Below are 22,576 nucleotides of genomic sequence, written 5' to 3'. Positions count from 1 at the left end.
GTAGAATTGCTGAGTCCCCTGACAATTTTGTTTAACATCTGAACCACGACTGGTTTTCCAAAACAACTACACTGTTTTGCAAGCCTACCAGCAATGTATGAGGGTTCCAATTTCTGAACAGCCCTGTCAACACTTATTATTTGTCTACTTAGTTATAGTGATACTATAGTGATACTAGTGGTGAAGTGGTATCTCCTTGTGCTTTTGATTTGTGTTTCTCTGACGACTAATGATGGTAAGCATCTATTCATGGGTTTATTGGCCATTTATACTTCCTCTTTGAAGAAATGTCTAACCAGATAATTTGTCCATTGTGTCTTTTATTACAAAATTATAAGTTTCTGTTCTTTTTGTTTTAATATTCAGGATACAAGGACACATGTAAATATTTTTCCCCTTCTATGAGCTGTCTTTTCACTTTCTTGATGGCATATTGATGAAATTTAATTTCTCTAATAGTTTTGATGTTTTATCTAGGGAGTCTGCCTAGCTCAAGGTCATAAAGATTTATTGCTGTTTTTGTGAAAGAAATTTACACAGGCTTATATTTAGGTTTACAATCCATTTATATATAGAAGGAAGGTGGCTTCATTGTTAGGCATATGGATATTCATATCCATCTATTTTTGTTTTAAGTTTACTTTAGTGTTTTTATGTGAGGTTTTGCTATTCAGAGAAACCAATCTGAGCAAATTTACCCAAAGAAAGGCAACTTGGGGGAAGATCACTAGAGTATATTATGTTACTAAAAGATAGCCGGGCTTTACAAAGTGCTAGAATAAGAATCTACCCAGTGCTTTCTGACCTTCATCTTTGTTCTTTCTTTCCATCTATACCATTTTCTCTCTGTAGATGAACTTTTTTTTTCTGTTTCTCCACATACAAGGACACTTGTAAAGGACTACTGTAAACTGTGTGAATAATCCCTAAAAATATTTTTTGCTTAAAACTTCTTAGAAAAATAGATAATAAAAGAAAAACAACCAACGTGGATTTTCCTAAAATATTAAAGAATTATTATAAAAGTTAGAAAATAGTCAATGTTATTTGATACTAAATCTAAAAAAGCACAATCACTGGCAATCAAGTATTAATCTTTCCAATTAAAAAAGACTCATAAGAGGACAAAGTGTGGGGCTGGGGATGTGGCTCAAGCGGTAGCGCGCTCGTCTGGCATGTGTGCCTGGGTTCGATCCTCAGCACCATGTACCAACAAAGATGTTGTGTCCGCCAAGAACTAAAAAATAAATATTAAAAAAAAAAATTCTCTCTCTCTCCCCTCTCTCACTCTCTCTTTAAAAAAAAAAAAAAAAAAAAGAGGACAAAGTGTGAGTCTAGTACTGTGCAGCTGATAATTATCCAAAGTCAAGGACTCTGAACTTACTGGCTAGGTATCGAGTCAGATTCATAGTTAAAAGATAGTTATGCTTTACCCAGGAATTCCTTGTTTTAAAAATGCTTTTAAATGTCTATGAAATTATATATTTTGAACTCCAAGGTTATAGAATACTTCATACTCCAATTTAGAGTAATAATCCTTATGAAAAAATACTCAGAAAAGTCTAAAATGTTTCAAATCCAGCATGATATAGTTTGCTTAATCCTTGAAAGATTACCAATTAAAATCTCAGAATCAGGGCTGGGGATGTGGCTCAAGCAGTGGCGCGCTCGCCTGGCATGCGTGCGGCCCGGATTTGATCCTCAGCACCACATACAAGCAAGGATGTTGTGTCTGCCGATAACTAAAAAAAATAAATATTTTTTAAAAAAATTTTCTCTCTCTCTCTCTTTAAAAAAAAAATCTCAGAATCATGTTTGCAATAAAAAAGGAAGACAACAAAAACAGGAGCTAGTATCAAACACATCACATATTACACCAGGAATGCATGTATTACAATATGTGATACAGATCAGGCATTAAAACAGGCACTTCACATTCACAAAGGCATTGTAAGGAAGATACTATTATTTTGTTAAAGTTAAGGAATATTAGACTCAGATTAATTTTCCCAGGTTCAAAAATGGTTAAATGGCAGAGTTGAGAGTACAATCATTTTCTTAAAACAGATGGATAGAATTCAACAAACATAACTTGTTCTACCAAAAAACACTAAGGTCTCATGATCAATTATCTCCTTAAGGCTCAGTAAACTAGGTCATAAGTAGAAAAAGACCAATGTTACTCATGACATTCTACATCAATTATGGGCTGGCACTTGTAGTTACTGCTATCTTATCTGGTCTCACGTCTGGTACATAGCTAGCTGCTTCTCAATAAATTTCTGGAAAGTGGTAACACTTATTTAATAAGCTTCCAACCTTTAATTAGGCAGAACATACCAAGAATAGTATGTTTAAAATGTTCTTAAGTTCAATGTAACTTTTACTAATAATAAGCTTTGACTCCAAATGAAGGCCTCTTGCTACAACTTCTCTTTCTTTCAGTAGTTTACAATTACATTCCTTACTTAATGGTCTCAAGCTAGGATCACATAAAAAAGGTAATTTTCTCAAAACTCTATAAGCAGATTATAGTTCTGCAAATATATAAATAACAATAACAATGTATCTTTAGTTTCTTCCTATGATCTGACTCCTGCCAACAAAAAACAAAATCATTTCCTTAAATTTTACCAGTAACACATTTACTTATCTGTACTTACAATACACTAATCATAACTTAGGATAAGGCAAAAGTCTATTGATTTTAATCCTTAAAAATAACTCCAGGAATATATTATCTTTTTGTAGTCAAATAACTTCACAGAAACCAAAAAAATAAAATTTTACTTTTACTGCTAAAATTATTTAAGTAATATTCTTTTTTGAACCCTTCCAAATTAAGATGGGTCACAAGTGTGTTTTGGTTCCATTTCTTAATGACATTTGCATAAGCAAACTTTAATATTTTTATACATGTGCTGATTCTTAAAATAAATTTAGATGAGGACATTGGTTTGGACCAAGCTCTTCGCACTAGGCCCACAGACCAAATCAGTCATACATTGTAAAGTTAATCAAAATTGTTCATCTAAGCTTCCAAGGAATTAGGAGTAAGAAAGAATAGCCAGTTTCACCGGGCATTACAGAAGTGCTCTTTTTAATGTTTACAAGAAAAATGACTTTAAAATGACCAATTGGCTTTTTTCCTGCTTTTGCTTTCCTGAGCCCTTTTCTCTTTATAAAACCAACCTCCTCTGTTCAGCTCCTTGAAACATTCATTCTACTTTATAGAATGATGTGTTGCCAATTCTAGAGTCACAAGTAAGCCAGTTAAAACCTGTAAACTACATGTGTTGTAATTTTTGTCTTTTGACATTAGTTACAACTATTTCCTAACAACCTTTTTAACTACTAAAAATAATCATATTGGTGGCCTGCCACTAAATGTTTACTACAATAATTAAATTTCACATCCATAAATGACAACAGAAATAGAGCAAATTATCTTAGTCGAAATAAGCAATACAAGCACATAAAGGATAGTCTCCAAGGACAGACAACTTAGAGTACTATCAACATAAAAGTATCCATTTATCAGGCATTTCACCATTGTCCAATGTTCGACCTCCATTTTATCCTATTTGGTTCTATCTATTTTCTTTTTCCATCTTTCATGAGCTTTGAAAACAAAAATTGATGGCACTCAGGGGCACAACTTACTCCTTCTGACCTTATTCTCTCAATCAGCATGTTGTTGTGGTATAATAAATATATTTTGAGCTGGGCATGATGGCATAGGCCTGTAATCCCAGCAACTCAGAAGGCTGAGACAGGAAGTTTGAGGCCAGCCTCAACAACTCAGCAAGAACTTGTCTCAAAATAAAAAAAATAGAACTGGGGATTGTAGCTTAGTGGTAAAGCACTCCTGGGTTTAATCCTCAGAACCCTTCCCCAAAAATATATAATCTTTATCCTTGTTCCTAGACTGATCTTCTAAACCCTTGGAATTTCCTAAGTGACAGGTGTTTCTTATAATTCATCAGACCCTTTTAATCACACCAGAGTTTGATGTTAATCAGGCAATTCATGATAGCTTCAGAACTGGGATTGGTTCCAGAAAAAACAGTCACATGATTAGAGGTTGGGACTTTCAGTCCTGACCTCTGGGAAGGAGAGTGGGACTGGAGATGGAGTTCAATCACATCATCAATCATGCCGGATGTAATAAAACTCTAAATAAAAACTGTAAACAACAGAATTCTAGGAGCTTCTGGGTTGATAACACACTGATATACAGAGAGGATGCTGTACCCAGAGAAGTTATAGAAGCTCTGCAGTACATTTGCTTGCCTACACATCTGTTCTTGAGTTATGTCCTTTATAATAAAATTGCAATTGTTAAGTTCTGTGAGTTACTATAATAAATTATCAAAATTTGGGGCATGGGAACAACTGAATTTGTAGTTGACCAGAAGAAATTACAGATGCACTGAGAACCCTGTTTCCAGTTGGCATCTGAAGTGGTGGCTGTCTCATGGAACTGAGGTCTTAACTCTCACCTTAACTTTCACATGTGAGGTGTGCATTAACTCAGAATTGGAGTACTATGCCATTAACTTGTTAGGTCTGGCCTACTTCAGGTAGTATCAGAATTGAATCCAACTACAGGATATCCAATTGGCATCCCTGAAATTGTTGATGGAAAACAAGAGTACCGAATCCTTGAAGATTCACTAAAAGAAGATAGAGATTCATTCGCTAAAAGATAAAGTTGCTTCCTTTAAATCAAAATTGAGTATTCCATATTCATTTATTCAGCAAATATTTTCTTAACATCTACACAACAGGATAAGGGGATATGAAGTATAAGAGCAGTGCCAACATTAAACAGGGTAGTCAGGATAGTTACATTGAGAAATGAGCCAATATCAGTGAAGGCTGAGGGAAAGGTCACACAAAAACCCCAAAGCAGGAGATGCCCAATGTGCCTGAGGATGAGCAATGCAGCCTTTATGGGAAAGAAACTAGTGAATGAGGTCAGAGCAGTAATGTAAGTAGCCCAGATAACTTAGGATTTAATAGTACTTAAAATCCTAAGTTTTTTTTTGCTCTTACCCTGAGTGAAATGGGACACCAGTGTTGGGTTCTAAGCAGCAAATATGACTTATTAAAAATAAAAACAAAAAAATTACTCTAGTATCCTGGAAGCCAATTTTAAAAAGTGTTACAAGAAGGTAATAAGTTTGATGAGTATTACCAAATAATGATGACAAAGCTGAGGATATAGCTCAGTGATAGAGAACTTGCTGAGCATGGGTTTAACCCTCAGTACCACAAAAACGGTGCTGACAGTTTAAGACAAAAACTGAGATTGGACCACTACAATTAGCTATATGTAGATCATTGGAAGCCACGACAAGTGTAGTTTTAATATAGTGGTAGGAAAAAGTGCACTTAAGAGAGCAAGAGGGGAAGAATCCAGACAACTGGGTACAGACTATTCTTTAAAGGAGTTTTGCTGCAAAGGGAGAAAAAATGGAGTAATGTCTGACAAAAGCAAAAACAGGAAAAGTATTTTTAAAGATAAAAGAAATTAAGAATTTGCTTGCATAGTAATGAATATGACCAGTAAAGAGGAGAAAATTGATGAGTAGGGTAAGTGGGAAGAATGGGTAAAGTGATGATCCTGATTAGGTGAGAGAGAGCAGGATCCAATATACAAAGTGCAGGTCCTACTGTTAGGATAGGATCAATTCTCTCTGCTCAACATTATAGACCATGTGTGGTAACAAGCAGCAAGGCAAAATGAACCAGAATGCTGGTAGGTGGGTAAATGTAGTCATGGTTTCTATAGAAATTTTTCTTTGTTTCAATTTGCTGAGAAGTAGGATGTTTCTTATCTTGTAAGATGAGGTAAGGAGGATAAGACTAGAGGTTTGAAGTAAGCATAAAGTAGTCATCTAGAAGAGTAGAAGAACTAGGAAGCTAATACAACTGTGGGATTTTATAAAGTAACACTTAAGGTTTCTTGGTAAGAAATTAAGTGAGATCCATCAGCATGTTTGTGTTGTCTCCACCACCTAACCCAGCCAGATTCAATTACATAGGTGAAAAGCAGAAGAGACAAAACATTAGATATAACCAGAACTGTGGTTTCTATAAAATAAATACAAATAATGGAAGAAGCAAAGAAGCTAAAGTGCACAACAAAGGAGTGATTATGACTGACCAAGGCATCTCAGCTGAATTGGGGGGTGGGGGGCAGTGGCGTGCGAGCAAGCAGCATGAAGATGAAGGAAAGTATTGAGGTCCTACTGGTAGGGAAGCATTGAAGAATGATTAGGGTCTTGATTCCAGAGCAAGTAAAACAGAAGGGCAAGAAGTAGTGATAAGACAATAGCAAATAGCAAACTAAGGATATGGAGGGATTACATGTTATTTGTAATTATGAGATATAGGGCAAGACCATGGGAATTGATGGTTGAAATTGAACAGAAGATAAATGAAGAAGAAACTGATAGGCAAGGATATGAAGGATCATGTAGGTGAATATTTGAATCTCCAAGAATTTAGACAAAAGTAGAATTAGAAAGAGAGACAATGAGCCAGGATCCAAAATGGAAATGAAACACAATTACAGGGGCTAGGGCTGTAGCTCAGTGGTAGAGTGCATGCCTCGAATGTGTAAGGCACTGGGTTCGATCCTTAGCACCACATAAAAAATAAATAAATAAAGATATTAAAAAAGAAAACTAACTAGAGCTTAAAAAAAGAGAACATCTATAGACACAACATATTAAAAAAAGAAACACAATTACAGTAACAAGGGGTAGGAGATTATGTCATAAAATTCAAAATTACAGGTTTTTTGAGAAAATGAGAGAAGGTGGTCTAGAAGTCATATTGAGGAGCACCACCATTGGATAAAGTGGTATTAGGAAGCCTGTGAGAGAAATAGCCACTCCTTGTGAAGTCTGCAAAAGCAGTGTTTTTCAGGGAAAACTCTTCCAGAGCAAGAAGGCAAAGGGAACTGAAGTCAGATCAGGGCAAAATATTGACTGTTTTTGGCACATGTACTGTAGGATTATCAGGTTTTCTGGCATAAACACTCAAGTTAAATCTACAAATGGTTTAGATAATATTATCCAAACAATCACAGTTCCCTAAAGACTTAAAGAAAAAAAATTCATTTGCATTTGATACACAGATGCAAAAGGATAGTTTCTGCAACTCTTAAGTTTTAGTGGAAAATATTTAAATAAACAAAAGTCTAATCATCCATGGAGGTCTGTCAACCAAAAGTTCTGAAATGTGGGAATCTTTTCAATAATGCTTCAACAACAAATAAGCACTCTATCCTTATACTTTGTACCATATGCAGAACGTAACTCAAAATTTACCACAGATCTAAATGTAAATACTGAAACTATGAAACATATGAGGAAAATAAAGGAGAAAAATCTTAGTGACTGTGGGTTTGGGAAAGATTTAATATAATAAAAAAATCAAACTACAAAATAAAGTATCAAAATTAATATTTTTGCTCTGCAGATGACACTATAGAAATGAAAAGAAAGACCACAGATTAAAAGAAAATATTTTAAAATATACATCTGAGAGTTGGGCATTAGTGGTATACATCTGTAATACCATTGACTTGAGAGGCTGAAGCAAGACAATTCAAAGTTTGAAGCCTGCTTTAGCAACTTACAAGACTCTCAAAATTAAAAAAAAAAAAAAGGAGGGGGGCAGAGGAAAGCACCCATGGGTTCTATCCCCAGTACTACAAAATAAATGAATAAAGTAAATAACAACAAGAAGGTACATCTGGCAAAGGACTTGTGTTTACAGCATGTAAATTCTAAATTTAAGAAAACAGCTGGGCTTGGTGGTGCATGCCTGGAATCCCAGCAACTGAGGAGGCTAAGGCAGAAGGATCATAAGTTTGCAGCCAGCCTCAGCAACTCAAAATAAAATGGGCTAGAGATGTAACTCAGTGGTAAAGCACCTCAGTATTGCAAAAAACAAAAAACAAAAGATTACAGCAGACAGTTCATCATGCAAGATATATGGATGACAAATGTGAAAAGATACTCAATATTAATCATTATAGAAATGCAAATTAAAGACCATATCACTGTAATGACTAAAATTAAAAGTACTGACCTTAGCTAGTGTTGGTAAGACTAAAGCAATGGGAACTCTTAAACTGCCTATGATAAATGATAAATTCACTTTCGAAACAGTTTGGCAGTTTCTCAAATACCAAATAACCCTTGCCATATAACCCATATCATATGATTCCTGGGTGGCATTCATCCAAGAGAAATGAAAGTATATGTTCATACAAAGACTTGTACACTAATGTTCACAGCACCTTTAATTGTAATAACCCCAAGCTGGAAATAATCTGCATGTATACCAACAGATGAATGAATTGTGGTATATCCATCCATATGTCTAAATATAAACTATTAACATAGGCATGAATGAATCTCAAAATAATTACATTACATGGAAGAGCTACACCGCCTTCCTCAAAATAAATAAATAGATAAACAAAAGGAAGAAACAAAAGAAAGCATACTATGTGTGTCCAGTGATATTACAATTCTAGAAAATGTAAATTAACCTACAGGAATAGAAAATAAATCAATGGTTGACTGAAGATAGGAAAAGAATAACAGGAAGGGGGAGATAACAAAGGGGAATGAGGTCAATTTTGGAAGTGCTAGATATATTAATTATCTTGTCTGTGGGGTAGTTTCATGGGAATAAACACTGGTCAAAATTTATCAAATTATACACTTTTAAAACACACAAATTGGGGTTAGGGTATAAAACAATAGGACATCATGTGCTTAGCGTGGGCAAGGCCCTAGGTACAAACTCCAGCACACACACACAAAAAAGAACAATTCACTGAGCAATCTCAATGAAACTGTGAGGAAGACTAAAGCTCTAAAAAGAAATGAATTATCAATCCTCAAAAAACATGGAAGAACCTTAAATATATATTCTAATTGAAAGAAGTCAATCTAAAAAGGCTATAGACCGTATTATTTCAACTATATGATATTTTGGAAAAGGCAAAACTATGGAGACAGAAAAAGATCAGGGTTGACAAAGGTTCAGAGACAAAGATGAAAAAGCAGAACATGGAGGATATTTAGGGCAGAAAAACTACTTTGCATTACACTATATGTAGAATATTATAAGAAATGCATTTATCAAAACTCTCATTATATACAAAACCAAGAGTGAACCTAATATAAACTATGACCTCTGGGTGATAATTATGTAACAATGTTAGTTCATTCATTGTAACAAACACATCACTCCAGTGTGGGATGCTGATAGTAGGGTGGGGGAAGACCAAATGTAGAAACTCAATTTTCTGCTCATTTAAAAAAAAAAAAAAAAACTTTAAGAAACTGTAGTAAAATAAATGGAAAATTATTTAAAAGACTAAAGAGAAAAAATTATTCTGATAATCAGTATATTTAGATCTATTCATGTTTGATTAAAAAGACTACAATATGGTATTATTTCTACTCATTAGCTCAGACAAAATGAAAAGGATTGATATTTTCAGTAAAATTCTCCTGGGCTGGGGCTGTAGCTCAGTAATAGAGCGCTCGCCTAGCACGCATGAGGCACTGGGTTTGATCCTCAGCACCACATAAAAATGAAATAAAGATATTGTGTCCAATATTTAGTTCTATGGAACTAAAAATAAATATTTAAAAAATTCTTTTATCAACTCCCATACTCCAGACTTTCCTCCTACTATCTGGTTCCTCTGTTGGCTCATACTCTAACCAATAACTTTTTTCTTTTGACCTAATACTCTCCTGATGTTGATTTAATTTGCATTTATGCCTTCAATTGAAATACCCATGTAGATAGTGCCACTTTAGACTCTTCTTCTGAACACAGACCTATATAGCCAACTGCCAATATGGCATTTTCTCTTTATGTCTCAATACCACTCAGGAATACTGTTCCCCAAACTAAACTCATAACATGTCCAGCACTCCTCCAGAATAGATCTTCTTTCTGTGTTCCCACTTAAGTGGCTAATATCCTGTTCTGTGTATTTGCACGTCAGAAACAAAGTCAACTGACACCTCCCTTTTACTCATTACCCAAACGAATTATCAAATCTGCTGTTTTTATGTACCATTTTGAGTCCATTTGTCTATATCTCCTTTGCCACTTCCTACTCTGAGGTACCTTCATCTTCCTTCTGAATTACTACAAACTTCTTTCCAATTAACCATCCCTCATCACCTAAACCTCTTTCAGTTAATTTTATATCAGCAGCCGAAATATTTTCAAAATTTAAATGCAATTGTGGGGGCTGGGGATGTGGCTCAAGCGGTAGCGTGCTCGCCTGGCATGCGTGCGGCCCGGGTTCGATCCTCAGCACCACTTACCAACAAAGATGTTGTGTCTGCCGAGAACTAAAAAATAAATATTAAAAATTTAAAAAAAAAAATTAAAAAAAAAATAAATGCAATTGTGTTAACCCCCATTTCCCTTCCCTAAAAGCCCCTAAATTCCTTCTCATATCCTTAGAATAAAGACACATGACTACATAGTCTGGCTACAGCTTGTTTTGCACAATGCCCCCTGCTTTAGCTCAAATCTTTCTTCCCATAGCAGTGTTTACCACATTCCATCAACCTGAAGGGCCTCTTTATATGCAACTTTCTCTTACCATTTTTCAGATTTAATTTACCTTTACTTATTCAGGTAAAAATGTTCATGACTGGAGCTGGGGTTGTGGCTTAGTGGTAAAGCACTTGCCTCCCATGTGTAAGGCAAGTGGGTTCGATCCTCAGCACCACATAAAAAAAATAAATAAAAATGTTCATGACTTCCTCAACTAAGATGAATATCCATACCTTTTGGAAGTTTAGAAACACTGTATAGGTCTCCTCTGTAGCTTCTGTTACAATTTTATTTTAGAGTTTAATGAATATTTTTTTCCATGTTATAAATTCTGTGGAGGTGGATACCATGTCTGTGTGGCCTGTCCTTGTATCACCAGTGTTGGACACAAAGTAGCTGTTCATTAAATATCAATTGACAAAGTAGTAATCCAATGATGATAAGGTTGGGCTTATTATACACTCATTTGAAATAAAGTAGATGTTATCCAAACATGTGAAGGTATTGCATAGATAATAAATGAAAAAAAAAAAACAACACCAGAAACACAAAGAATAAGGCACTGCATGATTCCATTTAATAAGATGTTCAAGAACCGACAGAACTTAATGTTGTAGACATCACAATCTTAGCTATTTTCTGGAGTAAGGTATATGGACTACAGAGCGGTCTATGAGGGGAACCATTAGGGCACTAGAAATGTTTTCTCTACCAGGATGGTGGTAACAAGGAGATACACACACACAACCTACACTAACATATACAAATTTATCCCTTTTTAAAGAATGCTTTTCTATATGTCATATAACTCTTAAAAAAGGAAAATTTGAGAGGCATTTGGGGAAAATTAAATAGAAAACTAAATATTGCCGACAAATATGCCCACAAAACTTTGGTAAGTAAAAACAGACACTTTATAGGCCAATATACATTATGATCTTGTTTTATTTTTAATGTTAATTACAAATAGACAAATTATAATGTATATATTTTTAAGGTACAAAATAATGTTATATATATACACACACACATACAACGTGGACTGATTAAATCAAGCTAATTAACATCTATCCAAATACTCACTTTGTGTGGTAAGAACATTTGAAATTACTCTTAGCAATTTTGAAATATACGCTATTAAGTACAGTCAACATGCTATTCAGTAAACATTAAAAAACTTATTTATCCTGTCTAATCATCAACTCCTTGTTCCCTTGCCCCAACCGTCATTCAACTATCTGTTTCTGTGAATTCAAATGTTTTAGATTCCCCATGTAAGTAAAATCAGTATTTGTCTTCCCATGCCTGGCTTATTTCACTAAGCACAATGTCCTGCAGATTCATTTATACTTCTGCAAATGATAGGATTTCCTTCTTTTAAAAGATGAAATGGGGGCTGGGTACAGTGGGGGAAGTTTGTAATCCCAGCGACTCTTGAGGCTGAGATAGGAGGATCTCCAGTTCAAAGCAAGCTTCAGCAACAACGAAGCACTAAGCAGCTCAGTGACACTGAGGCTCCCTGTCTCTAAATAAAATACAAAATAGGGCTGGGGATGTGTCTCAGTGGCCGAATGCCCCCAAGTTCAATCCCTGGTACACAAAACAAACAACAACAACAAAAACCCCCCACATTTTCTTTATCTATTCACCCACTGATGAACACTTAGTTGATTCCTATCTTGGCTGTTGTCAATCAAGATACAATAAACACGAGAATCCTGATGTCCCTTCATACTAATTTCATTTCCTTTGGATATATACTCCGTAATGGGATTGTTGGATGTTATGAAAGTTCATTTAAAAACTGTTCATTTTCCATAATGGCTGAATGAATTTACATTGCCACCAAAAGTATGAAAGGCTTCCCTTTGTTTCATGTCTTCCCTAATACTCTTATCTTTTTGATAACACTCATTCTAACAAGCAATATCTCACATGGTTTTAAATTTCATCTCCCTGAGGTTAGTCATGTTGAGGATTTTATACACACACACATATACACACACACACACACACACACACACACACACACACACACATACAAACACCCCTGTTGGCAATTTGTATGGCTTCTTTTGAGACTATCTATACAAGCCCTTTGCCCAATTTTAAACTGATTTGTTTTGTTATTGAGTTCCTTATGTATGTTGGATATTTACCCTTTATCAGAAGTAAGGCTTGCAAATATTTTCTCCCAGTCCACTGGTTTGTCTCTTCCCTCTGTAAACTGTATCCTTTGTCATGCAGAAGTTTTTTAGTTTGATGTAATTCCATTTTTTGTTGCCTTGAGCTTTGGGGGTCAAAACCAAAAAATAATAATAATTGCCCTAACCAATATATCACTTTTCTCTCCATTTTCTTCCAGTATTTTTACAGTTGCAGATTTATATTTAAGTCCTCAATCCATTTTGAATTGATTTTTGTATATGGTGTGACAATTACGGGTCCAATTAGTATACATGTGGGTATCAGTTTTGCCAACACCCTTTATTGAAGAAACTGTCCTTTCCCCATTGGGTAATTCTGGCACCTCTGTGGAAAAATCAACTGGCTGCAGATGTGAGGGTTCAACTGTAGGCTCTCTATTCTGTTCCACTGGTCAATAAGCTGTTTTAATTACTATAGCTTAAAATCTGGAAGTGTGATGCCACCAGCTTTGTTGTTCTTGCTTAAGATTGCTTTCACTATTCAAGAATTTTCTGTAGTTTCATATGAATATTGGGAATTTTTTTCTATTTCTGTGAAAAATGACATTAGGGTTTTGATAGGGGTCACACAAAAACTATAGACTGCTTTGGGACAATCTATGAAGGACATTTTAACAATATTAATTCTTCCAATCCATGAACACAGAATATCTTCCATTTTTTGTACCTTCTTTAACTTCTTCCATTAATGCTTTATAGTTTTCAGTGTATAGATCTTCCACCTCCTTGATTAAATTTTTGTTTTTGCTATTATAAATAAGATTGCTTCTTGATTTCTTTTTCAGGTAATTCATATAAAAAAAAGCACAACTGATTTTTGTATTTTGCAACTTTATTGAATTCATTTATTAGTTCTAACAGTTTTTTGTCGAAGTCTTAACGGTTTTCTACACATACTATCATGTTGTCAGCAAACCACTCACTTCTTCCTTCACAGTTTAGATATCTTTTATTTCTTTTTCTGGCCTAATTTCTCTGGCCAGAACTGCCAGTACTATGTTGAATTGATATGGCAAGAGTAGACATCCTTGTCATATTCCCTACGTATTGTTTTGATAAAATACACATATTTGTTCTTTCTTCTGATTTCTGCAAGTGACTGAAATCCCAAAAAACTAGTGTAGGCAAAAAAATCCATTTATTGACACATTTCTGGAAAGTTCACTTAAGCCCACATACCCATAAATAATTTTTATTAAGAAATTCTGTCAGGGCTGGAGATGTGGCTCAGCGGTAGCGCGCTCGCCTGGCATGCGTGCGGCCCGGGTTCGATCCTCAGCACCACATACCAACAAAGATGTTGTGTCCGCCGAGAACTAAACAATAAATATTAAAAATTCTCTCTCTCTCTCTCTCTCTCTCTCCTCTCTCACTCTCTCTAAAAAAAAAAAGTTCACTGTTTGAATTTACTTGTAGTAAAATAAATAAATAAATAAACAAACCAATATAACTTTCCTACAATTACTCTCTTTTTAAAAAAAAAAAAAAAAAAGAAATTCTGTCAGGGCTGGTGTTGTGGCTCAGTGGCAGAGTGTTTACCTAGCATGTGTGAGGCACTGGGTTCGATTCTCAGCACCACATATAAATAAATAAAATAAAAAGGTCCATTGACAACTAAAAAATATTTTAAAAAAAGAAAAGAAATTCTGTGAGCCAGGCATCGTGGTGCACCATCAGTAATCCCAGCAGCCTGGGAGACTGAGGCAGGAGGATCCTAAGTTCAAAGCCAGCCTCAGCAACTTAGTGAGGCCCTAAGCAACTCAGCAAGACCATGTTTCTAAATAAAATATTAAAAAGGGCTATCAATGTGGCTCATTGACTAAGTGCCGGGGTTCAATCCCTGATACCAAAACCAAGCCAAAACAAAACAAATTCTGAGAAACTCTCACCCATTAGAAAACTAAAAAATATTAGGGTACCCCTCAGAAGTGAACATGAAAATGAAAAGAATTGTGTTTGTACATCTGGAGAGAAATGTGCTATGCATTTATAGAAGAAAGTGAAAATAAGCCATAGTTTTCAAACATGGAGTCCCTAGTTAAAAAGATACAAAGATATTCTCTGAAATATAGGCATTTGAGCTGCTTCTCCGATGCACAACTTTATAGCTTACTTCAAGTAAATAACAGCAAGAATTCACTTAATGATTCTGATTCGCAACAGAACTACAGGAAATTGCAGGCTGACAAATACTTAGGACTTCCAAATATAAAAGTATCCCCAAATCACATGAAATCCAATTCACACACAAGGCTTTATTTTAAAAAGTCCAAGTCAAAAGTTGACACATAATATTAGTTTTACAACTATTGTATTTCAAAGAACGTTAAAGAATCGGGTATTTTTTAAATATCCCAAATATTCCATTCTTCTAGTCATTCATCAATCATGAGTACTCATAATAACAGACTAAACCAGGATAAGTTGCTGGTATCTATTCTGACTCACAAAAAATGGTAATTTCACATGGTTCAATCTAAAACTCAACATTGTTCCAGTAGGTCACAGCAGTGAAAAGACAAGCTCCCTGATGCACTTACACTATGAGAGAGAGAAAGAGTGTGTGTGTGTGCGCGCGCGCGCGCGCGTGCATGCGCACATGTGCATGCAGTGTATACACATACTTATTGGGGCAAGGGAGGGGGACATAAATGAACAACCAAATATGGTATATCAAATATTTCATACTTCAGAAAATGATAAAAACATAGGAAATAGTTGTTGCTCTTTTATATGGGTGAACAGCGAAGGCCTCAGTGTTAACATTTAAGTAAAATCATAGAGAAAGAGGCTACAGGCACGATAGCAAAAGGAAAACCAACCATGAACTCAAACCTCTAAAACTGTGAGCCAAGATAAATCTTTCCTCCATATAAATTGATTCCCAAGTGTTTTGTTACAGTGACAGAAAGCTTATTAATAAGAACACTCATCTTTAATTCATGTTTTCAATCTAATAAATATGTGTAACGAAATACACAAAGATTATTCTTACATCTTTTGGAGAACCTGGGCCATCACAACCCCATTCGTTAAATCTTCCACGGTCTGGCATGGTGTATCCACGTTAAATGTCTGGATCTGAAGGAAAAAAAAGATTCTATGATTAACTAGAAAAGATTTCTTGGGCTTTTGGGGATTGATCATCTCATCTTAGGGGTTAAAATAAATGTTTTAAAAGAAAACAATTGGAAACTTCTTCCTTTAAAGGAAACTTACTCTAAATTATTATTTTAATTTTTGGGAAGACAGAAGTTGGGTAGACTAGCCAACTTCCCAGCATCCCTTCTAACCACAGATGATCAATTTAAGAAAATCATCGTACCTTCAGCCCCTTCACCAGTGACTAAGTGAAAAACAGGTTGAACACAATTTGGAACAAAGAGATACACAAAGATGCTTCTGGGAAAGAAAAGTCCACCTATTGACATGAGTAAGTCTATATTGCCTCAATTATTGCTAGCAGTCATCTTTGGAATACTAAAGCAATGAGGCCAAGGTAATGGAAAGCAGAGAGGAGGAAGAGAAAGAACTAGGTACTTGGGGTAAAAATTGAACCCTTAAATTAAAAAACCTTAAAGCCTCCTATTGTGTGAAATAAATTTCTTTCTTGTTTAAGCCTAGCCAGGTTTAGGTTTCTATTACTCAGTGCCAAAGTATCTTTATATAGATGGAGAAGTCATATTTACCATGGTTAGGTTAGGTATTCAGTTCACTTTGATTTCAAATATATTCTGAATATGAACTAACTTCATATTGTCAACTGGATGTGGCTAAGAAATGTAAGAAAAAGTAGTAGAGCCAACAATAATTACAACCAGAAGTCCAATCTGGATTTAGAAGAAAATAAATCACTAGGAATAGACAGACATGGGGCATCCTCTTTTAGACCTTATAATTTAGTGAAACAATATTATAAGAAGTGTAAACAGCAAACACAAAAGAGTTTATAAGTGAGAGTGTGATATACTATAGGAATTAAAATAAGCCTGGTATGGAACTGGGCATAAAGGGTGAAGTTTTCAAGCTGTAGGAAGAGATGGAACACAAAAATATAAAATAGTAAAGGATAGGACTCAAGAAAGAAACATTATCACCAAAATCTCTGTAAGCCATAGTAGGACTTTATCCTAAGAGCAATGGGTAGTAAGCAAAGGATTTTAAGCAGGAAAGTGAAGTCATGAGATTTAAGCTGTATAAAGATTATACTGGATGCATTTTAATACATTTAGATGAGGATAAACTAGGAAGCAATGATGGAAATACAGGAAATGATGCTCAGGTGACCATCTATTTGTATTTATTGGGTTAAAAGAGGCAAAATTGCAAGGTCAAAAATATGCCTGTTTTAAAGTTCTAGGATTTTTGTGTTTTTTTCTTTTGAGGTGGGGTCTCCCAATGCTGCCCAGGATGGGCTCACAATCCTCCAGCCTCAGCTTTGCATTTAGCAGGGATTATAGGTACATACTGCTATATTCAACACATTTTAAAGTTTTTGATAAATACTGCCAAACTACCCTCAATAAAGCTCATGTGAGAGACAAAGCAAGAAAGTTTAGAGATGAAATGGTTGAGTCATAAGAGGTTTAACATAACTGGGGCATTAATCCCTGGATAGGAATTAATTTGGTGGTTTCTATAGGCAGATAAAATATGGCTGGAGGAGGTTAAGATGTTAGGGGCATGCCTTTGGGTTTTATATTTTGCCTGTGTTGAACAGAGCTCTCTACTACCTGATCATGAACTGAGCTGCTTTCCTCCATCATACCCTTCTGCCACAATGTTCTGCCTCACCTCAAGTCCCAAGGAATGGAATTAGCCATCTATGGAATTAGCCATCTATGGAATTAGACCTGTGAAACTGGGAGCCTCAAAATAAACTTTTTGTCTTTAAAATTTTTCTTGTGAAGGCTTTTGGTCGTAGCAATGAAAAAGCTAACGCAGAAATTAGTACCAGGATTAGGATTACTGCCGTGACTAACCTGACTACGTGGTTCAGAAGCTTTGAAGCTTTTTGAAATTTGTGGAAGGAATTTTGAGAAACAGCAATGCAAGCTGGAAAAGTTTTTGACTGTTGTAAGCACAGCTTAATGGGTAATTATGGTGGGAGCTCAGAAGACCAGAATGCTGGGAGGCCTGCGCACAGTAAACACCAAGCTCATAAGGTTTCAGAGGAAAAGGAGGATTCTATTGGAAACTGGACTAGAAGCCATTTGTGTTGTGTTTTGGCTAAGAATTTATCTGCATTTGTCCATGTCCTGAGACATTCTGTGAGGCTGAATTTAAAGGCTTCTTAATTTGGTGGAAGAAATTTCTAGGCAGCATAGCAGTCAGGGGATGGCATGGATATTGCTGACAGCTTTTAGCCAAGTTTATTTTGATAGGAGCAGAAAGCAAAGCAGAAAGATTTAAAGAACTTGCAATTTGGCCAGAAAACTGATTAAAAGTGGGGTAAAGCAATGTGTGTGTTGTTAAAGACATAGTTGTTAAGATACATACAAAAGTATTGTTTTTTAAGACTCAGACAAATTATAGTCACTAAAGATATGCTAAAGACTGCCCTGAGATGATAGTAAAGATGGCTTGAGGACATCTCAGGAATTGGCAAGACCAAACCCATCTTAGGCTCAAGGGTGTAAAGTAAAAATCCTATGAGCAAAGACCAGAGCCCACTGGGACACCCTACTTGCACATGAAGGAATAGTAAATTTTTTCAACATGCCCAGCCACCCAGGCACTCAAAGGCTGCTGCAGTCATGGTCCCTGGAGGCTTGGCTACTGCTCAAGATGGCAGCAGACCTTGGTATTTACCACATGGTGCTGGTTCTGTAGGGACTGCAGGATGCAAGAATTTGGGAGTCATGGAGGCTTCCACAAAGATTTTAAAGCAAGGCCTAGAAGGCCAGGCAGTGTTGCAGGGTCAGATCCCTGCAGTCTGTGCCTATAGAGCAATGTGTAGAAATGTGAAGAGAAAACTGAAGCTGCAGTGGAGAACCCCCAAGATTCAAAAATGCCAGTACCATGTGATGCCTGTCCAGGAAAACTGCAGGAATTGATCAGAGACAAGCCAAAAGAGACCATATGGGCTACAACCAGCAAAGCCATTGGGGTGGAACTATGCAAGCCCTTTGGTGAGAATGCCATGTGCCCCAGATGCTGGACATGGAGCTCTAGAACTTGTTTGACCAATTGAATTTCAGTCTTGCTTTGGTACCATCCCTTCTTTTCTATGCTCCTATTTTTCTGAATGGAAAAGAGCACTCTGTACTCTTTATATATTGAATATGTTTAACTTGCTTTTAATTTTTACAAGAGCTCATGCTGAGAGTTTGTCTTGAGTCTCAGTGGTGACTTGGACTTGAACCCTTGGACAATGCTAAAATTGCTAAGGAAACTCTTGAAAATGGATTTTGCATTGTGAGATGGGCATGAGCTTTTGTGGGCCAGGGCAAAATAATATGGTTTAGATATTAGGTGTTCGTTAAAAGCTCTTAAGTAAGACAATGCAAGAAAGTTTAGAGATGAAATAACTGGGGTTTAAGAAGTTTAATGTAATCAGTGCTTTAATCCCTGGAGGTAACTGTAGGCAGATAGGGTGTGGTTGGAGGAGGTAGATCCTTGGGGGGTGTGCCTTTGGAATTTATATTTCATCCTTATTTAGCAGAGCTCTCTGGCTTCCGGCTGGTAAAGTCCTGAGCTGTCTTTCCTCCACCACACCTTTCCAACATGATGTTCCGCCTCCACTCAGGCCCCAAGGAATGGAGTTGGCCACTTTGGAATAAGACCTGTAAACTCATGAGCTCCAAAATAAACTTTTCCTCCTCTACAATTTTTCTTGCCAGGTCCTTTGTTCACACCATGAAAATCCCCCACTAAAACCGAAATATTGTAGCAATTTACTCTCTTACTAACAGTGAAAGAATTCTACTTCTCTGCATTACTCCATCTATAAAATCTTTTAAAACAGAACTGTTAACAATAGAGTCATAGCTTCTTCAAATTTTACATAGAACAGTCTCATGGGTAATAATGGTTAAGTGGCAGAGGCCAAGGGAATTATCTTAAAGATCCTCATAGAAGGTAGTTTTTACTGAGGCAAATATTTTGGAAGGTGGTGAGAAGCTCTCAACATAATGCATACACTAATAAAATACTAGTAAATGAGCTAGGTACAGTTTTACATGCCTATAGTCCCAGGCATGTAGCTGAGTAAAGCAGGAGAACTGCCAGCCTGGGTGACATAAAAAGACCCAAACTCAAAAAAAAAAAAAAAAAAAAGTAAATGAATAAATGGAACAAATAGATAATCATCTGCAGGAACTGATTTAAAACTTTACCATATGATCAGATATTACATAATATAGTAAAAACTTAAAAATAAATTAGTACTTATTTTCATTTTAGCAATGATAAATTAATTAATTTATAAATTTTAAAAAAAAAAGCCTTTCTTGTAGGTTTGTTTAGAAGGAAAGTGAAGCAACAGGGAGGACACTATCTCATTTATCTCTTCACCACTAACCTTAGTACAATGTCCCATACAGAATAAGCCCAGAATGTATAAATATTTCTTCAAATGTAGTGAACTAATTTTTTTATATTTATTTTTTAGTTGTAGTTGGACACAATACCTTTATTTCACTTATTTATTTTTATATGGTACTGAGGATCGAACCCAGGGTCCCGTACGTGCGAGGTGAGCGCTCTACCACTGAGCCACAACCCCAGCCCTAGTGAACTAATTTTCTTAAAATACTTTTTTAATTATACATGAAAACAATCTTTATTTTGTTTATTTTTATGTAGTGCTGAGGATCAAACCCAGTGCCTCACATGTGAGAGGCAAGTGCTCTGCCACTGAGCTACAACCCCAGCCCAATGAACTAATTTTAATCCCTAACTTTACTTCTAAATTGTTATATAATCTTAGATATTTCATCTGTGTTTCCATGTAAAGACAGGGAAGCTGGGCACAATGGTGCATACCTGTAATCCCAGTGCTCCCAGAGGCTGAGGCAGAAGGACTGACATTCAAAGTCAGCCTCAGCAAAGGCAAGGTGCTAAGCAACTCAGTGAGACCTTGTCTCTAAATAAAAAAAAAAAAAAAAAAGGGAGTTGGGGATGTGGCTCAGTGGTCTAGTGCCCCTGAGTTCAATCCCCAGTACCCCTTCCCCCCAAAAAAAGATTGAGAAAAAATACCTTCTAGAGGGTTGTGTTATTTGAGGAATGAATGAGAAAACAAGTACACATTAGATATTCTGAAGTGTAAAGTAAAATTTGGTATACATGAGAATTTCCTGGGAAGTTTTCATTATTTTTCTGAGTGCACGAGAGAGAGAGAGAGAGAGAGAGAGAGAGAGAGAGAGAGAGAGAGAGAGAATTTTTTTAATATTTATTTTTTAGTTTTCGGTGGACACAACATCTTTATTTTATTTTTATGTGGTAGTGAGGATCGAACTCAGCGCCCTGCGCATGCCAGGCAAGCGAGCTACCGCTTGAGCCACATCCCCAGCCCCAGGGGAAGTTTTCATTTTGAAAATGCATATTTTGGGCTGGGATTGTGGCAGACCGGGTTCGATTCTCGGCACCACATTAAAAAAAAAAAAAAAAAAAAAGGCATTGTGTTGTGTCCATCTACAAAAAAAAAAAAAAAAAGAAAGAAAGAAAAAGAGAAAGAAAATGCATATTCCTTAGTTCTGGCTACTAAATCAGAATGTATGTGTGTATGTGTATATGTGTGTGTGTGTGTGTGTGTGTATACGGGCCCAGTGAGGCTTGAACTTGTGATCCTTCTGCCTTAGCCTCCCAAGTAGCTAGGGTTACAGGTATGTGCCACAGTGCACAGTGCTAGGAATGTTTTTAACAAACTCATCAAATAATCTCTCATAGCTGGACACTGGATTAACATCTGGAACCCTCTAATCTAAAGCACTTTGGGACACAAGATTATTTTTTTCACTAAACCCCTGTGGGGCTGGGAAGGGAACCCAGAGACTTCTGCAAGCTAGTGGTCTCTATTATTGAGCTCTATCTCCACCTAGGACACAAATTAGAAAACTGCCTGGGGCCAATCAGAAGAAACAATTCAATAAAGCAAGTAATTTTTATAAACATGAGATTTGGTTTTAAGACTCAATCTGTTTTTCTTTTAGGATTCATAGAAAGCTAAATTTTCATTTTGATTTTTAAGATGTGGCATCTAATTATTTTCTATTATAATAAAACCAACGAACTGTATGCTTTAAAAGGATAAAGTTCATGGTATGTAGATTATCTAGATTAAAAAAAAACTGATAGAATATACAGTTTGCTTTTGCCTAGAAAAAGTTTTTAAAAATTTCATAAGATTCTGATTCAGCAGCCTTCCTCTTCTTTCAATTATTAGTATCTTTGTGTCCCCATGTTGTGAGAAGAAAAAGGTTAAGTTAGAATACTTCTAGCCCATGTACCTGTCTAGCCCATGTACCTGTGACCTATTTGTAACTCATGTACAGAAAAGATAAAAGACTTTGATAAGGGTAGTTATTAAATTAAGTCTGAGGGCTGGGGTTGTGGCTCAGTTGAGCACTTGCCTAACATGTGAGGCCCTGGGTTTGATCCTCAGCACCATGTAAAAATAAATAAATAAAATAAAGGTACTGTGTCCAACTACAACTAAAAAAAATAAATAAATAAACATATATTTAAAAAACTAAGTCTGAGTCCTCAAAAGAATAAAAAAAAGCTATCACCAATTCTGTGCTAACATC

General features: G+C 35.9%; 1 protein-coding gene across 2 annotated transcripts in view; it reads right to left on the bottom strand.

Moving 5' to 3' along the window:
- The window catches only part of Hook3 (hook microtubule tethering protein 3), a 121,724-nt gene that overhangs the window by 94,759 nt on the left and 4,389 nt on the right, over nucleotides 1–22,576 (bottom strand). For both annotated transcript variants that reach the window (XM_026380274.2, XM_026380276.2), the window contains exon 2: nucleotides 15,823–15,908. In XM_026380274.2, coding sequence (XP_026236059.1) covers nucleotides 15,823–15,908 — 86 coding nt within the window. The remainder of the gene's footprint in view (nucleotides 1–15,822; nucleotides 15,909–22,576) is intronic.

Source organism: Urocitellus parryii, chromosome 14 (assembly GCF_045843805.1).
Source record: "Urocitellus parryii isolate mUroPar1 chromosome 14, mUroPar1.hap1, whole genome shotgun sequence".
Taxonomy (NCBI): Eukaryota; Metazoa; Chordata; class Mammalia; order Rodentia; family Sciuridae; genus Urocitellus; species Urocitellus parryii.
The sequence above is the reverse complement of the archived record's forward strand: the minus strand, read 5'-3'. Positions and strand labels throughout refer to the sequence as shown.